General features: G+C 47.4%; 1 protein-coding gene across 7 annotated transcripts in view; it reads left to right on the top strand.

Annotated features, from left to right (window-relative positions):
• B3GNTL1 (UDP-GlcNAc:betaGal beta-1,3-N-acetylglucosaminyltransferase like 1) overlaps nucleotides 1-21128 on the top strand; it is a 205919-nt gene that overhangs the window by 166102 nt on the left and 18689 nt on the right. For all 7 annotated transcript variants that reach the window (XR_009182581.2, XR_009182583.2, XR_009182584.2 and 4 more), the window contains 2 exons: nucleotides 12234-12329; nucleotides 14661-14785. Coding sequence is in view for 2 of the 7 variants with exons in the window: in XM_058284973.2 (XP_058140956.1) it covers nucleotides 12234-12329; nucleotides 14661-14785 (221 nt within the window). In the remaining 5 variants the exon portion in view is untranslated. The remainder of the gene's footprint in view (nucleotides 1-12233; nucleotides 12330-14660; nucleotides 14786-21128) is intronic.

Genomic DNA, 21128 nt, shown 5'->3' with positions numbered 1-21128 from the left:
AAAAAGAAAAGATGAGAGATTTGGAGAAGAGTTTAGAAATGAAGATTATCAGGAAGGGTAAACTAAAGGATAAGAAGACAGACAGTAGAACAATATGACAACAGAGAGCCAAAGGACAGAATGGATGGAGCAATTTCAAGTTTTCAAGTAATCCTTCACGTCTATCCAAAGAAGTGTGAAATATGGAAAGAAGACCCTTCTTGGACTAGAACACTCCAGGAGCAGCAGAAAGTGGCGCAGAGGATAAAAGTGATCGGGAAGCAGATGTGGATCCCTGCGGCCTCCTGGTGAAGGCAGGCCTGGCCAGCACGGGCAGCAACACGGCAAGATGATAACACAACAGGAAGACGCAGGGCAGAGTCAAGGCAAGACGTGACAGAAACCAGGAACTGAGGCGCCACAAACGACAGGGAACCTCTCTCCCGCATTGGAGGTTCCTGGGATCGAATCCCGGTGAAGCCTAGAGAAGAAAATTAGAAGAAAAGACAAAAAGAAACAGACACAGAAGATCACACAGCGAATGGACAAGATAGCCAAATTGGGGGGGGGGGGGGAGAGAAGATGAGAGAAGAAAAAAAGAGTGAATCAGCAGCAGAAGTAATAGATTTCTCACCAAAGTAAATTCCTGACTATGACTTTGAAAGTGATGAGATTGTTGCTGTGTGTGCAGCTACTGCTTAGAACAGAAGACAGCCTCAACAAATAAACAATGATTACTGTGTCTGCTTTTGGGACTGCAGAGACTGTAGCTGAGAAGGAAGATGGCACTGCAGCACCACATGGCTCTGTTCTTACCAAAGCCCACTGAAGGAAAATGCACAGTGTAATTATTTAAATATGTCTTTTTTTATTGCCATTTAAAGTTTTAGACATAGAGACATTTATTCTGGAGAAACAGAGCAAAACTCCTGTTTGTAAGATAAGTTTTTCAGATGAAGCATGTAAATCTGAATGGTAGCATTATTGTATTGGGTTTGGACTATGCTTTAATAAATAAAGGTTTATACGTTAGATTAGAATTCTGAGCAAAATGTTTATGATATATAAATTTAATTTAATCCAAATATGTGTATGGCTACATTTTAAAGACAAAACTTGAAAAGCAAATTCTTGAATAGTAAATAACTTGGTCAGTGTTATTAAAATGTTGACTGATTGACTTTTGTTTCATGATAAGGGAAATAAGTGATTGCTTTCTCGCCTAGAAATATACTGCTACTCTTCACTGTTTCCCTTGCTTTTGTAGAGTAAGTTTGTCACAAGGCTTAAATATTTTTAATATTCATTTGATTCAAAGTTGTGGTTTTGTTATATGTGGAATCTTTGAAAGTTCAACCAAAAATGCATGCTATTGTGAACATTCTGAAGTTTCTCTTAATTCTGATTCTTGCTTAAGTTTCTGGCCTTAAAGAAGTTATAACAATGGTAGTGGCCTCCTTTGGTACTGGTTAGATGTGTGAAGCTCTGATAAATGCCACAATGATGGTTTTATTTTTTAGATTATTACAGTAGATGGGATAGTCCTTACCAAAGTGAACAGTTTTTTTTTAATGAATGGCATTTATAGACACATCATAAAAAATTGTACTGCTACATTTTTAAAAAATAGGGGATGATGTGGGAGAGAAAGGGGGTACATGAGAATCCCTCAAACTTTCGATGTAACATTTCTGTAATCTAAAAACTCTTTCAAAATAAAGTTTATTATATATATTTCTAAATGAGTATATCATTAAAGAGATAGAAATCATATACAAGGAGCCAAACAAATTCTGAAACTGAAAGGTACAGTGACTGAAATGAAAAATTCACTAGTAGGGTTCAACAGCAGATTTGAGCAGACAGGAGAAAAAATTGGAGAAGTTGAAGATAGATCAATTCAAATAACCAGTCTGAGGGGCAGAAATGAAAGAGAATGAAGAAAGGAACTGAGCCTTTTAGAGTTGCAGAAGGGATTTCATCAAGATTAGCTTTTATACATCAAAGGGTATTTATTAAGAAAGTGGAAAGACAACCTACACAATGGGAATTCTAGTTGCCCCACATTGACAACAGGACATGGTGTTACCACTTTTAAATTTTACCCATTCTGTAGGGTACAGTAGTGGAATTTTACTGGTATATAAATTTGAATGTCTTCAGTGTTTAATATGCTTATTAGTTCTTCAGTCTTCATCTTCTGTGAAGTATCTGGTTAAATGCTTTATCCATTTTTAATTTTTTTTGTCTTCCTAGTATTGAGCTGCAAGAGTTCTTTATTCCAGATAACAGTGTTTGAAGATACATGTGTCTGACATATAGATCATGAATATTTTCTCTTAGTCTTTTAGCCTGTCCTTTCATTTTCTTATTTGATGTCTTTTGAAAAGTTGACAGTTAAATTTTGGTGAAGTCCAACTTACCAGTATTTACTTTTAAATTTGTGGTTTTTATGCTTGGTATTAGAAAATGTTTGCCTGTTTCCAAGTTACAAACATTTTCTTATATATTTTCTTCTAGAAGTTTTGTAGATATAGTTCTTTTGTCCAGGTCTATGATCCATTTTGAGGTAACTTTTTTTCATGGTGTGATGTAAGGTGGTTTTTCCGTATTGATACCAGTTGTTCCAGCGCCGTTTGTGTAGAGTATGATCTCCTCTTTGGATTGCCATAGCACTTTGTTGAAAATCAGCTGGATGTGTGTGTGGGTCAACTTCTGGAGTCTCTGATTCTGTTGCATTGATCTTGATGTCTGCTCTCACCTTGGTACCATAATCTCTTGAGTACTGTGGCTTCAAAGTAAATCTTGATTATGTAGTGTCAGTCCTCCAATGTTTTTCTTTCCCAGAAATATTTTTACTACTTCCTCCCCCAATTCCCTACAAACTTAGAATAAGCTTATCAATTTCTTTAAAAAATGTTGGGTTTCGGGTGACATTGCATTGACTCTGTAGATCAATTACTAGACTGCTGTCATCTCAACAACTATATTTACATGTTTACGTACTCTCACCATGATTTCTTCTCAGTATATGTCATACCATATATTTTATTAGGTTTATCCTTAAATATTTCATATTTATTGTAAATGGTATTTTTAAAAGTTTATTTCAATTTTTCATTAATAGTATAGAAGAATACAATTATTTTTACAAATTGATGTTATATCTGTGATGATGCTAAACTTTATTAGTGCTGGTAGCTACTTTTGGATATCCCTTAGGATTGTTTACTTATATGATTGTGTCATGTGAATAAAAACTGTTTTAATTCTCACTTTTCAATCTGAATGCCTTTCATTGTTTTTCGTGTCTTACTATGTTGGGTAGTACTCCTGGCACTGGTAATGCCCTGGAGAAGTTGTGAGCACAGACGTTCTTGCCAGGTTCCTGACCTAGAGTCAGAACTTTCAGTCCAGTCCTTGTAAGGTTCAACGTGCATTTTCAGAGGTCCCTGTTCAGGCTGCATAAATTCCTTTCCATTTCTAGTACATTGACAGGTTGTGCCTTGTCTGGGTGTTGAAGTTTTCGTTCTTATGCTTTTCATGTCTCTGTCAAAATAATATAATTTTTTCTTATTATGATAATATGGTGAATTACATAGATTTCCAGCTATTAAACCAAACATAAATTCCTACAGTAAGCATTACTTTGTTAAGGTATTTTGTTTTTACATTTTGCTGAATTTGATTTGCTAATAATCTGTTAAGGATTGTGCATCTATATTCAAAAGGGCTATTGGTCTGTAGTTGTAATATTTTTGTCTGGTTTTTGGTGTCTAGTTTATGTTGACCTCTTAAAATGAGGTGAGATGTTTCCCCTCTTTAATTTTATGAAGGAGTTTGTGTAATAATATTAGTGTGTATAACATTTATGTTTGATAGAATACACCAGTGACAGTTTTCAATTATTAATGTCTTTTTGAATTGTTTTATAACTGACATCTTTCAGGGAATATGTCCATTTTATCTAGTCATTGAATTTATTGGCATGAACTTGTTTATAATATCCCCTTGCTGTGCTGTAAGTTCTGTAGTGATTTCCCCTTTATTTTTTTATTTTGATCATGCAAGCTAGAGATTTGTTAATATTATTGATTTTTTTTCAAAGATCCAGATTTTGGTCATATTAATTTTCTCTGATTGTACACTTTCTATTTCATTGATTTCTGCTCTTATCTGTAATGTGTCTTTTCTTCCACTTACTTTGAGTTACTTTGCTTTTCTTTTTCTGTCTTCTCAAGGTGGAATCTTGGATCATTGATTTGAGACCTTCTTTTCTAATATAAACATTTCAAACTGTAAAGTTTTCTGAAAATACTATTTCAACTGACTCCCATGCGGCTGGGGCGGCTTGCACCCCGACGCTGACGGGGGGGGTTTGGAGGGGTCAGCTGGCCGCAAAGGTGTCTGAGGCTGCGGCAGACAGCCTCAGAGGGGCTCTCAGGCGTGGAGGACGCGCGGCAAGGGGAGAAAGAATGCCGTGGAGACCAGGTCGGGTACGCAAGTCCAGTTTATTGCGGAAGGGGACACAGCTTTATAGGGTTAGGGACTGCGTGGAGGGATTTGATAGGTGTGGGCGGGTACTGCTTCCTGATAGGTGATTGTAAGCGGTTGCTAGGCAGAGGGCTGGCTGAGAGGTTTGGAATAGGGGAGGGGAAAGGGGGAGTGAGAGCTGGCCGGATGTTGGGCTAGGCGGGAGATAGAAAGGGGGAGGGCAGCGCCGGCCAGCTGTTAGCAGCAAAGGCCTAGTCAGGCATGGTCACCTTATCTAGGCCCAGTGGGCAGAGGCGGTATCACTTCTTGCCGCACCGTTTGCTACTGTGGCAAGCCAGGCGCCCTTCCTCCCACACTCCCACAATTTTGATATGTTGAGTTTTTTTGTTTTGTGTTGTTTTTCATTTTCATTCAGTTAATATTTTCTGATTTTCTTGTTATTTTTCTCTTTAGCCCAAGGAAAATTTAGATGTATGTTGTTTTAATTTCCAAATATTTGAGGATTTTCTGGGTCTTTTTCTGTTATTAATATCTATTTTAGTTAATCTTTTTAAAATTCATTGACTTTTTTTTTGCCCAGCACCCATGCACTCTTGACAAGAATGTGTACTTTGCCATTTTGTTCTACACTTGTCAGTTACACCAGCATGGTTAGCAATGTTTAAATCTTCAACATCTTTGTTTTTTCTCCTTGTGCTATTATTTAATGAAAGACAACTGTTGCAATCTCCAGCTGTAATCACAGACCTCTTTTTCTCATTTTAGTTTTGTCAGTGTTTGCTTTGTGTATTTTGGGACTCCTATTAGGTGTATACATATTATTTTTTATGACCTCTCAATGAGTTGACCCTTTTATGATCTTGAAGTTTTGTTAATATTCCTTATTCTGAAGTCTTAATTAGTCTCATACTGACGTTGCCATTCTAGTTTTTTTTTTTAAGGAGGTACTGGGGCTTGAACCCAGAACCTCATGTGGGAGGCAGATGCTCAACCACTGAGCTCCGTCTGCTCCCTCCAGCTTTGTTTTGATTAGTGTTTGTGTGCTATTTGTTTTTTACCTTTATACTCTACCCTATCAGTATCTCTATATTCTAAGTGCATTTCATATGTTCACTAATAGTTGCTTTCATATCCAGAGCGACAGTCTGTCTGTTTTAATAGGACCATTTGGACCACTCGGATAACTACTTGATGTAGTTATCGAAGTGATTGGTTTCCATCTCCCATTTTGCTCTTTGTTTTCCTGCTTGTCCTCTTTGCGGGCACAGGTGTTCTGCTGCTTCAGAGATGCCACGTCATCTGGCATCAGGCAGTCTTCAGAGCTTCCCACCATCCGGCAGCTCTTCCGGGCCTGGCTGGTCAGCTCAGGCAGCGCGGCCCCTGCTCAGTGGAGCCAAGGGAGGCGCGGGCGTCCGTTCCTGTCCCGCGTGGCTGCTGCGGCCGGACGCCGTGCCCAGGAGGCGTCCAGCTCTCACCCGCAGGCCTGATGCTCGCGGGAAGAAATGGCTGTGCTGTTTGGGGGAAGGCTCTGCTCGCCCCGTGTCTTGCGGATATAGCGGCGTCCTGAGTCCACCTTTGCGACTTTCGTGTGTCCCTTTACTCCCGATTCATGAGTTCATATCACTAAAGAATGGATTAAGTTGTTTCGCAGACAGGTACACAGGCAACGGAAAGTTAACATGAGCCATAAATGCAAGCCAAAAGGTAACTTAAAAAATGTAATACCAAATTAAAAAGTAAACAAAGCAGATGAATTTACATTTAGTAACATACTTTATTTAACACAGTATATACAAAATACTATCATTTCACCATGTAATCAGTATGAAAAATACCAGTGAGATATTCCTTTTTTGTATTAAGTCTCCACAATCTGGCGTGTAATTTAGGCACGGTAGCTGCACTGGCCACAGAGGGCCCTGCGCTTAGAGCCTGTCAGCCGAGCAGCTGCCCACTGCAGAGGATGGTGGCAGAAGAGGCCTCTGGATTTTGGGCAAGTAAGAGACGAAAACAGGAAACTCCATTTTTTTGCTTTGTAATAGTTTCCAAATAACAGTTTGAAATCCTTTTTTTTCTGATGATTGGGAGTGGGAAACTACAGAGCATACTTTTTGGGAATGCTTTTTGTATTTGCTGGAAGGCGGTGGCGTCAGGGGGCCTTGGCAGGCCTTCGCGTGGCTTTCACCAGCGCACCGAGCCACCCACAGCGCCACGCGTCAACAGCACTGACGCAGCCAGGAGACGCCACGCGGGGAAAGCTGCCTCGCCTCTCCTCCGTTTCGTAGAACTGCGCCCTGTCACTTTAGTCTTCATTTTGAAATCGCTTCTGGTGGTAGCAGGGATTCCACAGGCCTCACGCTGACCCTGTGCAGTCAGCGCCAGCCGCCCGATGTGAGACACCGTGGATTCCAGCCGCTCCGGGCCCCTGAGGCCGCCCTCCTTTACGGGGCGCACCGTGGGCCTCTGGGCTGGCAGCCGCCTCGTGGTTTGTTCGTTCAGCAGCTCTGGAGCCGCGGTTTGCTTCTCCGGCACTGTGGGCATCTGGATTGCCTCCTGCCCAGGCTGTGTGGAGTGGAGCCTGCGCAGGCCTCGCGCGTGCGGTGGGCAGGCCAGCCTGGCCCTTCAGAACCTGTGGACTCGTCTTACAGCCGCGGAAACGGAGGAGGGCACCAGCTGCTCGCCAGTCTCTCACTCTGCTGATCTCAGGGGGCGTCACCCAGCTCCCGAGGACGGAGGTCCTCCACGGAGGCCCCGAGCAGCGCACCCATGTCCCGGGAAGGGTGAGCGTGCACGAGGGGAGCTCGGCGTGCAGGCGGGTGCGGGCAGCTCACCCCAGCCGGGACAACCGAGAGCAGAGGGCACGTCCCGAGCCCTGGAGAGCACAGACATGCGCTGCCCTCAGGGAGTCGGATGCCCGTCCAGGCAGGTCTCCTCAGGAGCGGACTCCACCAGCGTCTCGTCTCCTCAGGAGCGGACTCCACCCGTGTCTCATCTCGTCTCCTCAGGAGTGGACTCCGCCCGCTGGCGTCTCTTCCCGAGGCCCTCGGCGAGTCTGCTGCAGCCTCCCCAGCCTCGCCACCAGGTCAGCGGGGTCTGTGGGAGGAGCGCACAGGCCCCGGTGAGCCGAGAGGGCGGTGAGAGGAGCCCCGTGCTCAGCAGGCCGTTGTCTCTGGGGGGCCGAGGTGTTGGCTCCGGGAGCGCGAGGTCACCGGGCGCCGCTGTGGGGCCGCCTCCTCCGTCGGCCCAGTGCTGAGGCAGGTGCCCGGGATGGGCCTGGGGCGGGCACGGCCCTTGGCCGCTGCTGGCGCCTTCCTCGCTCTGGGTGCAGGTCCGTCCTGGGTCGATTCACCCCAGGGGTTGTGCAGGAGCCACGGGCCCCCGCGCCGCTGCTGGGGTGCTGGGGTGGAGGGAGACGCGAGCCCTGCCCCGCCCCACCCGGCCCCTGAGGGCCCAGCCTCCCCCAGGCTCCCGGGACGCAGCCTGGACGCCCCATGCCAGCCTGCCCAGGGCTGCTGGGTGCTGGGGGGCCGGGTGCAGACGCGGGACCCCGAGAGCAGGCGGTGGAGCTGCGGGCAGAGCCTGTTGGGGACGGGGAGTCGGGGCCCCCAGTGGGCTGGGGGCAGCCCTGGGCCCACCTCGGGGGCCGGGCTGCCATCACCCCCGCCCAGTTCCTCCTGCATCCCCTGCTTCCTCCTGGGTGTCTCGGGGCTTGGGGTGTAAAATTCCTCCTCCTAACAGCACCGGTTCTGCCGCATGGCCTCGCGTGAGGCCGTCAGGTCTTCCCAGGCACGCAAACAGCGCGCAGTTGCCTGCGCTTTCCCACGCTGACGTGTTGTTGTCGTGTCGTCGTGTGGCCAGGCAGCTCCTTGCGTGGTTTTCTCAGGGTCAGGCAGGGGTGCCCTCGACCGCACAGTTCCGGTTTTTTTGGACGGGGCTCCCGGCACTTGTGAGCCCGTGCAGCCTGCCCTTGGCCACGTACCTGAGCCGGGCTGCGGCGATGGCCCTCGGCTCACGCTCCGGCATGCGGGCGGGCAGGCGCGCGCGCCAGGCCGTGCTCGGGGCAGCTTCATGCAGCCTGGCTTGCTCCTGACAAAAGCCCACACAGGCCCTGCTGCCGAGGGTCCCCCTCCCCGTGGTCGTCGTACAGGCCCTGGGTCCTGCCCTCTGCCCTCGGGACCAGCCTCTCGTCCCACTTGAAGCAGCAGCGCTGGGCGAGGGAAGCGCGAGCACCACCTCCTCGCTGGAGGGCACCTGGAGCCCACGGGTCTGTCAAGGTCCTAATCACACGGGTCTTCGCGTGGAGCCAGCACGTGGTCAGTGCATGTGGACACCCACCGTCCACGGGTGGCACAGGACACGGGCGACGCTCCTCACAGGGCCTCTCCTACGACTCCTGCAGCCACAGCCTCTGCTCCAGCCTCCAAGGCACCTCAGGTCTCCGTGGTCTTGCCGTGGCACACGGGGCCACTGCCATGCCAGCGTCTGCACCAGCGCCCTTCCCTGCACCAGTGCCCTTGGGGCCAGAAGGGCTGGCCTGCCCTCGTTCTGAATTGCTCAGAAGGACGGCGATGGCCGAAAGCCCTCCCTGCCGCCTCCAAGGGCACCTTCAGGAGGCCGTGCTCAGTTTCAGACCAGTTTGCCGAAGGCGTCATGGAAGCCAGGGCGGCTCCTGGGTAGGCGCGAGGGCAGGGGCCTGGGCTGGAGCAGCCCTGGTGGGCCTCCGAGCCCCCACGCATGGCACGGGGGTCTTGGCCACGAGAAGGCCTGTTTGCATCCCGCCAGGCTCCCTGTGGGTCCTCCAGCGTCACCTCGGGCAGTCGGCTCTGGGAGCCTCTGCCTGGCCTTGCTTCCAGCCGCCCCTGCCCGCCCCTGCCCGCCCCTGCCCGCCCTCCAGGCCCTGCGCAATGAACCGCCCAAGCCCTCTGAGACCGACCTCGGGCTGAGACCCAGAGCCACGAGCAGGCATGGGTGCGCAAGGGCGGGGGCTCTGGGTGCTGCAGCGCTGGCTGGGGGCTCCAATGCGCCCAAGGAGGAAAGGAGCAGGGGCGAGGCTCTGACTTCAGAGAGGGGGCATGGGGGTGAGGGGAGCGCAGCTCTGGGCGTGTAGAAGTCAGGTCCAGAAACGACCGGCAAAGCAAATAGGTGGATGGTTTAGGACACTGGACCAGGCCAAAGAGGAGAGAGACTGCCGAGAGGCAGGAAGCAAATGCGATGAGCCGCAGCGCACATGTGCAGCGCGACACACACCCCACGTCAGGGAGGCAGAGCCAGGAGCGCGCGGTCGGCGAGAGCTCGTGGGCCCGAGCCCTGCAGGGGGTTCCGGTGCATGTTGGGAGAGGGCTGACCAGAGCTGGCGAAGGCTGGAGAGGAAGCGCCCGAAGGACAAGGAGACACAGTGCTTGGAGCTTGGCCATACTGGAAAGTGCCGTAGTTCATGGGGGAAGGGCTAGTGCCCTGAGCAGGGCCGTGCCTTGGTGTGAGCGTGATCAGCTCAAGTCTGGGTGCTGCTCTGGCCCCACTGGACAGATGCCCAGAGGACCCAACAGGGCCAGGTGGTTTCTGAGTCACTGCACTGGACTCCGAAGCTCAAGGATGTTTGTAGGAATGCAAAATACATCAGCACCCAGCAACAAAAAAGAGGCATGCAAAGAAGTAGGACAAATACAACAGGGATAAAAATGAATCAGTTTTAAATTTTTATTAACTCTATTTCATACATTCAGAATGATAGAGGAAAATTTAATGTTTTAAGTGGATACTTGGAAGATATAAATAACAAGTAGAGACTTGGGAGATATTTAAAAATATTCAAATCAAACTTGTAGAAAAGAACTAGATGCAATGAACACTGAAGGGACTGATCATGGAGTAGCCATTGCAAAAGAAAAATTTTGAACCTGGAGACATAACAGTATAAATGACCCAAAACAAAGCAGAGAGAGAATAAAAGGAGTAAAAAAAAAAAGAGAATGGATCATCAGTGAGCTGTGGGACAACGTGAAGCGACCTAATACACGTGTAATTGGAATCTCAAGAAGGAGAGAAAGGGTGCAGAGAAAAATTTGAAGAAATGATGGCAAGACGTTTTCCAATTGTGATGAAAATTATTAATCTGTAGATCTAGGAAGCCCAAAGACCATCCTTCACAAAAATGAAGAAAACTACAGCAAGGCACATCTTGTGCAAATTGCTAAAACCTGTGATAAAGAGAAAATTTTAAGAGCAATCAGAGAGAAAATAAGACACATCACGTACAGGGAACAGGACGAGGCGACACCAGGCGTGTCATTAGGACCGAGCGGGAACAGTGTGGCTCCCATCCCCAAAGCACTGAGAGAAGAAACCGACAGCCTAGAATTCTGGAAATAGGAAATAGAATTATAAAAGGACTCAGATGTTATAAAACATCTTCATCAAAGGAGGTAGAAAATGAAGAACAAGGAAACAGAACAGACTGGACAAATGGAAAGCTAAGAGCAAGGTGGTAGATTTAATCTAACTATACCAGTAATCACATTATATGTAAGTTGTGTAAATGTTCCAGTTAAAAGGCTGAGATTGTGAGAGTGGATAAAAAAACAAGACCCAAGCATATTCTGTCTTTAAGAAATGCATTTCACATATAGAATAACTAGTAAAAAGTAAAAGGATGGAAAAATATATTTCCTAATGTTAATTTTTTTAAAAAGTTGCAGTAGTTGTAATAATATCAAACTGTATTTCAGAGCAAAGACCATTACCAGGGATTTAAAAAGGTAATTTCATAATGATAAAGGACACTTCATCAGGAGGACGTAAACATCTCAGTCAGTTGTGTATCTAGTAGCAGCTTTGAGAGACATGAAACAATTGATAGACCCACAAGGAGAAGGAGACTTAGCCCATGGTGTCGGCAGGTTTCAGGTGCCCTGTCCAAAGAGTCGGGAGAACAGGGAGGGGGAGGCCCCAGAGCCGTGCGAGCTCCACGGCACCTCCAGCCGCACGCAGCCGGCCTCGGGAAGCCTCCGCCGGGGCCCGTTCCTTCAGAGGCGCCCGGAGGGGAGCGGAGGTGGCTCAAGAGCTGAGCGGCTGCGTCCCCCATGGGAGGTCCCAGGTTTGGTCCCCAGTGTCTGAAGAAGATAAAAATAAACAAGGAAACAACAGCAGCAAAGCCAACTCCGGGAGCCGCTAGCGGTTGAGCGCTGGCTTCCCACACCTGTATGAGGGCCTGGGTTCAACCAGTGGCCCCCAGTACCTCGGGGAAAAGAAAACACCCAGAACATTTACCAAGTTTGGTCATATTCTGGGTCATAAAACAAATCTCAATAAATTCAAAGAGATTCGAGTCACATAAAGTATGTTTTCTATCCATAATGGTATTAATTTAGAAACCAATAGTAGATAAGGAAAGACATACCTACATTAGAAAAAGAAGTCTCCAATCAGTTTCCACCTTAACAAACTAGAAAATAAATAAATGAAACTCAAAGTAAGAAGAAAGAAAATAATCAAGTGGAAATCAGTGAACTGGAAAACAGAAAACTGGTAAAGAAAATCCACGTCCTGCTTTGGCCTCCGGGTTGCTGCTAGCACAGCCCCTGTGCTCACCTGTTACCTGGGCACGCCCGCTCCTCTCACCTGCAGCCCTGGGCACGCCCCCCTCGTGGTCCAGGGGCTCGTGCATGTTTGTCACTCTAAATGTGCTGTGAGGGAAGTAAACCCTGGGCTCACGTGCTGAGCAGTTGGTTCTCCTTTGTAAGTGCTGACTTGATTGCTTCCAGGTTTTCACCTCGAACGGCCCCACTGTGATCATGCCTACGTGGTTCTGCTCGCGAGCGTGGTTCTCCCACGTGGGCCCGTTTGACGAGGGTGGCCAGGTAAGTGCTTGGGGCGCAGGCCCCTGTGCCTCCCCGAACCCCTTTGCCTCTGGCCTTGTGGACGGAGCTCAGAGGTGCCCAAAGGAGGCTCGCCTGCCCAGCGCTGCCAGAAGCCACCACCTATGCTTGTATTTTTAATTTCTTTTGGTGCTAGGGAATGTTTGTTTCTTTCTGCTGGTCGCCTTGGTATTTATGCCCTTTTCAATGCCCTTCATCCATATTTTCTCGCTAAACCTTTTAGTATGTGCTTTCTACAGTTTTTAAAGGTCCAACAGTCGATGATACTATTCTCTTTCCCCCCTTTCTTTTTCCTTCCTTTCTCTTTCAACTATTTGCTACATAGTTTCTACTTGTCAGAATATAAACACCCATATCTTCTTTTTCCTCCCTGGCCCTACCTTATCTTTCTAGCGCTTCGCCTGGGTTCTGGCTCTGTGCACCCTTGGGGGAGACTTTGGCTGGACAGAAAGTCCTTGATTTCTTGAAAATACTGTCCCATTGTCACCTTGCTTTAGATGTTGCTTTTGAAAAGTCTGATATTAATCCAATTATCTTGCCCTTGTGAGTTATGTGTCCTTTTTGCCTGGAGGCTCTGAGATTAATTCTTCATCTTTAAAGTCTAACAGTTTTACTAGAATTTGTCTGAAAGTTGATCTCATGGTTCTTTTCAATGTAAAACCAGATTTGCTTTTGTTTCTGGAAAGTTCTCTTGATTATGGCTTTAAATATTAGCTGTGTTTGTTTTGTTTTTCTGCTTCAGAGGCCCCAACTGTACACAGTTAGATTTGGTTAGAATTTGGGACTGTCTCCCTTTTCAATTTTCTCTTAACTTTTTAAACTTTTAAAAATATCTCTTTCATTTTCTTGGTTATTTTCCTACATTTCTTCAGTGTCCTTTAAGTTTTTATTCAAATCTATTCATATTTTCCCTTGAGAACCTTATAATTTACCTTCATTTCTTCTGTTTCTTTTTTGAGTGTGCGCAGGATAATTCACATGCCGTAGCCGTCACCTCTGCATTCTCTGCAGCTGAGTGGTCTTGGCCAGGTTCCGGGGTGGACAGGCAGCTCGTCTTCATTCCCTCGGCAAGAGCCCGAACCCGCCCACCGCCCAGCCAGTCTGGTTTTTTATATCTTCCTGTTTTTTGGTCCAGTTCTGTATTTGCTGGATTTCTGACTCGAGGAGGTCCTCCCAGCCGCTGGGATTAAGCTGGTGGCGTCGTGGTAGGGCCGAGTGCCATGGTAGGGCTCTGCTCCATGGTCCTGAGTGCTGTGGTAGGGCTTCTGCTTTGTGGTCCTCAGTGCCGAGGTAGGGCTTCTGCTCCATGGTCCTGAATGCCGTGGTAGGGCTTCTCTTCGTGGTCCTGAGTGCCATGGTAGGGCTTCTGCTCCATGGTCCTGAGTGCCGTGGTAGGGCTTCTGCTCCGTGGTCCTGAGTGCCGTGGTAGGGCTTCTCTTCGTGGTCCTGAGTGCCATGGTAGGGCTTCTGCTCCATGGTCCTGAGTGCCATGGTAGGGCTTCTGCTCCGTGGTCCTGAGTGCCGTGGTAGGGCTTCTCTTTGTGGTCCTGAGTGCCGTGGTAGGGCTTCTGCTCCGTGGTCCTGAATGCCATGGTAGGGCTTCTGCTCCGTGGTCCTGAGTGCCGTGGTAGGGCTTCTCTTCGTGGTCCTGAGTGCCGTGGTAGGGCTTCTCTTCGTGGTCCTGAGTGCCGTGGTAGGGCTTCTGCTCCGTGGTCCTGAGTGCCATGGTAGGGCTTCTGCTCCGTGGTCCTGAGTGCCATGGTAGGGCTTCTCCGTGGTCCTGAGTGCCGTGGGGCTGTTTCCATCCCAGTGTGTCTGGTCTTGTTTGCTGTCTTCCTGGTTTTGTACAGACAAAGACTCTTCACACCCATTTCCCAGTGCAGAGTTGGCGTTCCCAGTAGTTCCCTGGCTTGATACCCCGATAATTTCATGGACTTCTGGTAGTTCCATGGGACCCCTGGCTCAGGCTCCCTGCAGCGCCATAGACCCCCATTCAGTTACTGATGCCGAACTCACTCCTGCAGGAACCAGCCTTCCATGTCCCAGGCTGCAGTGTGCACACCAGGCACCTGCCCTCAGTGACCCCTGTGACCTCCCCTGACCGACAGTTTAGGGCAGAACCAAACACCTCCCGCTCTCCATCCACACCTGCTCAAGGAGCCGCCCGTTCCACCTGTGGGTCCATTTCTGAGCCCGCCCTTTTCACTGGTGTTGACAATCCGCGCTCGCTCACACACTGAAAGCGCTGAGAAGCAGGCACGCTCTGTCCTGTGTGGGCATCCAGCAGCGCTCGGCTCGTCTCCCCTCCCGTAGGGGGTGCCCGAGGACCTGCTCTTCTTCTACGAGCACCTCAGGAAGGGCGGCGGCGTCTTCAGGGTCGACCAGAGGCTCCTCGTCTACCGCTACCACCAGCACGCAGCCACGCACTCCGTCCTCGAGTAAGTGGTCCCCTTGGGCACATGGGGCAAACAGGAGGCCCAAGAATGCAGGTGCAGTGGCCACTGCAGTCAGGACAGGGTGGGGGCCGCCACGCCCAAGAGCACGAGGCCCCCCGGGAAACCACGCAAGAGCACGGCCCCGTGAGCGGGTGCAGCGGGCTGTGGAGCCCTCAAGTGCCAGGCGCCGAGGGGAGCGCTGCGCGGGGTGGTGGGCATTTCCTGGGGGGCCTGGGGCAGTCCTGGGATCAAGACCAAGTGCTCCCCTCCCCCTTTTAGACTGAGGTGAAATCCACGTATCAGGTGCAGTTTTGACGGCACCATCTAAGGGATGGGCAGCCCCCCATCCGGCCCCCTTCTCGCTCGCTAGCCCCCCCACTGAGGGGAGAGGCTGGTGGAGAGCGATGGGCCACACGCGCTGGTGGCCTCCGCACAGCTCGGCTGCTCCCCAGCCCCTGCATGGACAAGGGCGGCGCATCCGCCAGGCTCCCCCGGTTTGTTCTCGTGAGCCCGACTCGGCGTCGGTGTGCTCCGCAGTCACGGGCGCAAGTCCTGTTGTCAGGAGGGTGCGGCCGTCCTGGCTGTGCATTCCTCTACCACAGAGCTGTGAAATACACGAGTGAGAACTGATGGGAATGAACAGAGAAGCGGACAGAGCCACAGGTACGGCTGGAGCTGTTGACAGTCCACTGAGTACCTGATGGGAGGTGTAGGCATGTCTGTGGAGACAGATTTGAGCAGCTCTGTTCACCACACTGATCCGTAGGCATGTCCAGGGCACGCGGCCCCACAGCCGGGGAGTGTGCTTTCAGGTGCAAGCCAGACAAAATGTCGGACCATGAAAGAGGACAGTCAACTTCAAATGATTGAAACCATGCAGCGTATTAAATTAGAAATCATTAAGATTATATTAAAAGTCCAAAACATTTGGAAACCAAGCAACAAAGGAAAAACTCACAAAGGAAATAAGGGAAAAAAACCTTGACAGTGAAAACAATATATCAACTTCTGAGGAATGTGGCTAAAGCGGGGTTTAAAAGCTTATATTAAAAAGGATTAAGCAGTGATCTAATCTCCATCATAAAAAGTGACTATAGTAATAGCAAAGTAAGCCCTAAGTAAATAAAGGAAAAAATAATACTAAAGAGAACTGATGAAATCGAAAATTGGCAATCAGTAGAGAAAATCAGAAATACCAGGAATTGGTTGTTTGAAATAAAATCAATAAAACTGATAAACCCCTAGCTAGATAGATTAAGGGAAAAAAAGAAAAAATACAGATTACCAATATTAGGAATTGAAGAGGGACCATTGCTGCAGATCCTACAGATTTTGGCAATAAGGCATATGGAATTTAAAGAGACTGAAAAGCCAACACAATCTTGAGAAAGAAAAACAAAGTTGGAAGATTCACAAAAACCAAATTCAAACCTTCTATAGTGCTATAGTAATTAAAACAGCATTGTACTGGCATAAAGATACACAAATAGACCAATTGTGGCTGTTTGAAATTATTTTATGAATCCCCAAAAGAGAAAGAGTAAGTTTTTAAATTAATCTGTCCCTCTGGGTGCAATACTCTGCATTAAAATCAGTCGAGGGTCCTTTGATTGGATTCCTTGATGAGATCGCTGTAGGGCTTTTGACTGGACTGTGTCAGTGAGGTGGGACTCAGGGTGAGTCTCCGTCCTCTTGCTGGGTCTGATATAAACAGACACACACAGAGACAGACAGATAGATGTACAGACACAGGACAGGAGGGCTGCCATGACTGGTCTTGCATTTGAGAGAAGACTAGGGGATCGCTGAAGCGTGAAGCCCCCAGAGGCTGGGCCCAGGGGGCAGCACAGGCAGTGGGGAAGGCCGAGGCCTTGGCAGAGATCAGTGGCTATCTCCCCGTGCCCTGAATCAGGCAACAGTCAGCAGCAGACCTTGGTGAGAAGCACCTCTTATGGTGCCTGAGTTTGGACTTTTCACAGCCTTGAAACTGTAAGCTTTTACCCTAATAAATCCTCTTTATAGGGAAGTGGACTTGGCCCAATGGATACGGCATCCACCTACCACATGGGAGGTCCACAGTTCAAACCCCGGGCCTCCTTGACCCGTGTGGAGCTGGCCCATGCGCAGTGCTGATGTGTGCAAGGAGTGCCGTGCCACGCAGGGGTGTCCCAGCATAGGGGAGCCCCATGCGCAAGGAGTGCGCTCCATAAGGAGAGCTGCCCAGCGCAAAAGAAAGTGCAGCCTGCCCAGGAATGTTGCCTTATACACGGAGAGCTGACACAGCAAGATGACGCAACAAAAAGAAACACAGATTCCCAGTGCCACTGATAAGGATAGAAGCGGTCACAGAAGAGCACAGCAAATAGACAGAGAGAGCAGACAACTGGGGGGGGGCAGGGGGGGGAGAGAAATAAATATAAAAAAATAAATCTTAAAAATAAAATCCCCTTTATAAAAGCCAATTCATTTCTGGTACTTTGAACTGGCTTTGACAAACTAAAACACCAATGGAATAGAATAGAGTGTACAGAAACAAATCCTCATGTATACAGTCAATTGATTTTTTATTTTATTTTTTTTATTTAATGAGTTTTGTTTTTGGGGGTTGGTTTTTTTTTTTAGATTTATTTTATTTATTCCTCCCCTTGCCGCTTGCTCTCTGTCTGCTCTCTGTGTCCATTCACTGCACGTTCTTCTGTGTCTGCTTGTCTCCCTTTGTTGTGTCATTTTGCTGTGCCAGCTGTCCACGGGCGAGGGCCGTCAGTTCTCTGCAGGCACGGGCCAGCTTGCCTTCACGAGGAGGCCCTGGGAATTGAAACCAGGGCCTTCCATATGGTAGACGGGAGCCCAGTCACTTGAGCCACATCTGCTTCCCCAGCCAGTTGATTTTGATACAGGTGCCAAGAACATTCAATGGGGAAAGGACAGTTTTTTCAACAAATGATGCAGGTAGAACTGGAGATCCACATGCAAAAGAATGAAATTGCAGCCTTACCTTGCATGAAAACAAAATTAACTCAAAATAGATCAAAGAGGGACAACCAGCAAGATGGCAGTGGAGTAAGGCACTCCTAGAGTCAGCTCCTGCTACAGGGCAGTTAGCAAACACCAGAGCTATCTGGAGCACCTGTGTGGGGGCCTCAGGAGACCAGAAGAGCATCTTGCAACATCCTTGAAGGACTGGAAGGAGGGGACCTGCCCATCTGCAGAGAAGGTTCATAAGTAGAGGCTCCACGCCCCAGAGGCTGGTGCCCATCCTCCATTGGAGGCTCAAGCCACCTTGGGGGCTGTTCCATGGCTGGAATTGGAAGCTCCACTTCCCAGAAACAAGGAAGGAAGAGATGGTTGGGTACCAACTTCAGCTACTGATGAGTAGATTCAGCAGGCTAAAGTATAATCCTAAGAACAGCTAACGTTTGAACCTGTCCAGATCAGAAGGAGGCTGGCAGCTGCCATCTTAATTCTGCACCTGGCAGGAAGGGAAGCAGGGTGGACTGAAAATCACAGTGCTGGTAGGAACCAGCTTCTTTCCATTCAGATAAGATTGCAGCTCTAGCATAAGCCCCATCCCCACCTCCAGCAGGGAGGAAGCTGGGGGGACCTGCGCCAGCCTCTCCAGGAAACTACAGGCCATGCCATAGAGGCTGGTGATCATCCTACTCTAGCAGTGCAAGCTGCCCCAGGAGCTATTCTGTGGCTGGAATTTGAAGCTCCACTTCCCAAAAATGGGAGAAAGAGATGGCTGGCCACTGACTTCAGCTACTGATTAGTAAATTCAACTGGCTGAAGTATAACCCTAAGAACACCAAAAGTATGAACCTGTCCAAGTCAGAAAGAGGCCAGTAGCCACCATTTTGACTCTGTCCCCAGCCTGAGGGGAAGCCAGGACCAAAAATCACAGTGACCATAGGGACCAGCTTCTTTCACGCAGATCAGCCTGCAGCCCTAGCCCAGGCTTCAGCCCCGCCTCTGGCAGGGAGGAGGCTGAGGAGCCCTGCGCCAGCCTATCCAGGTAACTGCAGGTACCTTTGGCTGGCGCAGACTGAAAATCAGAAGTCTACCAGACGACTGCGGTCATCTTGGACGATTGCTGCCCACACCTGTAGCTCCATCCATGCCCAGGCAGGGGAGAAAAGGGGGCGTGAAGCTTCATCTTACCCAGCCTCTCTGGGCAACTACAGTCTAGGCCTGCATGACTTGGATTATTCCACACAGCTGTGATTCTGTCCCTACCCCTGGCCAAGAAAAAAGGTGGGAGAAGCTTCATTGGTCCCTGGGGCAATGAGGGCAGCTTGAGCCTCCACAGCTTACAGCACCAACTACATCCTTGGCTCCAACTGCACAACTAGCAAGGAAGAAAGGGCAGGAAGCCCTAAACTAAAGAGAAAAAACTGTACCCAGAATAAATATATCTAGTAAGCCAGATGCCAGGACGCCAACAAAAAATTATAATCCACACCAAGAAACAGGAAGATATGGCCGAGTTAAAGGAAAAAGATAAGCCTCCAGGTGACATAAAGGAGTTGAGACACCTAATCCCATATGTTCAAACAAATCTCCTTAATGAATTCAATGAGATGACTAAAGAGATTAAGGATATTAAGAAGACATTGGATGAGCACAAAGAATTTGAAAGCATACATAGAAAAATAGCAGATCTTATGGGAATGAAATAAATGAAAATAAATGAAATAAAAAGTACACTGCAGTCATAGTCTAGGGATGTAAATGCCAGCTTCCAGAATGCTAGAGAATAATCTAGGAACTGAATAGCACAGTAAACCCACAAGTGGATGAGAATTGTGGTTGATGGTACAGATGCAAGAGAGTCCTTTGTGAGCTAGAGCGGTTGTACATCTATATTGCAGGGTGGGAATCTGGGGAGGCATGGGAAAAATACAACTGGAGTGACCTATGGACTGTGGTTAACAGTAATAACATAATATTCTTGCATCTATGCCAGAGATTTACTGTATTGATAATGGGGCAGTATGGAACATGTGAGCCAAAAGTATACTATGAACATGGTAACAATCAGATGATATAATCCTAAACAAATTTTCCACCACAGTGTGGTATGTTGATAGAGGGGCGTTGTTTGGGAATTCTGCACATGTTCATGATTGTTTTATAAGTTGTAAAGTTATAAAAATATATTTATAAAATATAAATCTATTATAAAAATATATTTTAAAAATAACAATAGGAGGGTGGGTTGGGGGAAAATACACCAATTGTAAGATAAGGACTATAATTAGGAGTAAGATTTTGACAATATTCTTTCATAATTTGTAACAAATGTCTACAACAATGCAAGGTGTTGGTAGAGGGTTGATGTATGGGACCCCTGTATGATGTTAATGCATGTTTGCTTTGTAAGTTCACAACTTTCCCTATATACTTATTGTTTGTGTATGTTCATATATAAATGATAATAAAGATAATAATAATAGACTGGGTTGGGGGAAAATACTTTGGTTAGTAGTAATAGTTTGACAATCTGGTTAGTAGTAATAGTTTGACAATCTCTTTAATCATTAGTTAAAAATGTTTAACAGCAATGCAAGGTATTTGGTGGTAGGGTGAGGTACAAGAGTCCTGTATGATGTTATATATGTTTGTTTTGTAAGTTCACAACTGTTAATATACGCTTATTGTTTACATATGTTTACCTATGAGTGGTATACTTCAATAAAATTTTTAAATGAGTATTAAAAAATAGATCAAAGACTCAAGTTTAAGAACTAAAACTAAAAAACTCTCAGAAAAAAATTGATAAGTTTGCATGGCCTTGGATTTGGCAATGGTTTCTTAAGTATGACATTAAAAGCAAAGGCAACAAAAGAAAACATAGATGAATGGGGCTTCATCAACATAAGAACTTCTGTGTATCAAAGACACTGCAAGAGAATGAAAAGACAACCCACAGAATGGGAAAAAGTATTTACAAATCATTTATCTGATACGGATCTAGTGTTCAGAATATATAAAGATCTCTGTTCTACAACTCACAGTAAAACAAAGAACCTGGTTTAAGAATGAGCAAAGGCCTTGAATAGACCTTTCTCTATAGAAGATGCACAGAAGGCCAGGAAGCCCATGAAAAGCCATTCAACATCCTTAGCCATGAGGGAAATGCAAATCAAAACCACAAAAAGATGCCACTTCACACCCACTAGGACAGCTGTTGTCAAAAACGTGGATCTCTAGACGAGTAATGAACAACTGAAAAATGCAATTTAAAAAACAATGTACAACAGCATCAAGAACAAAATACTGAGGAGTAAATTTAAAGAAGTATGTGTATGTCTTCTACACTTAAAAACTACCAAAAAACTTGCTGAGA

Source organism: Dasypus novemcinctus, chromosome 21, assembly GCF_030445035.2.
Source record: "Dasypus novemcinctus isolate mDasNov1 chromosome 21, mDasNov1.1.hap2, whole genome shotgun sequence".
NCBI classification, from domain to species: Eukaryota; Metazoa; Chordata; class Mammalia; order Cingulata; family Dasypodidae; genus Dasypus; species Dasypus novemcinctus.
This window is presented reverse-complemented; position numbering and strand designations above follow the sequence as displayed.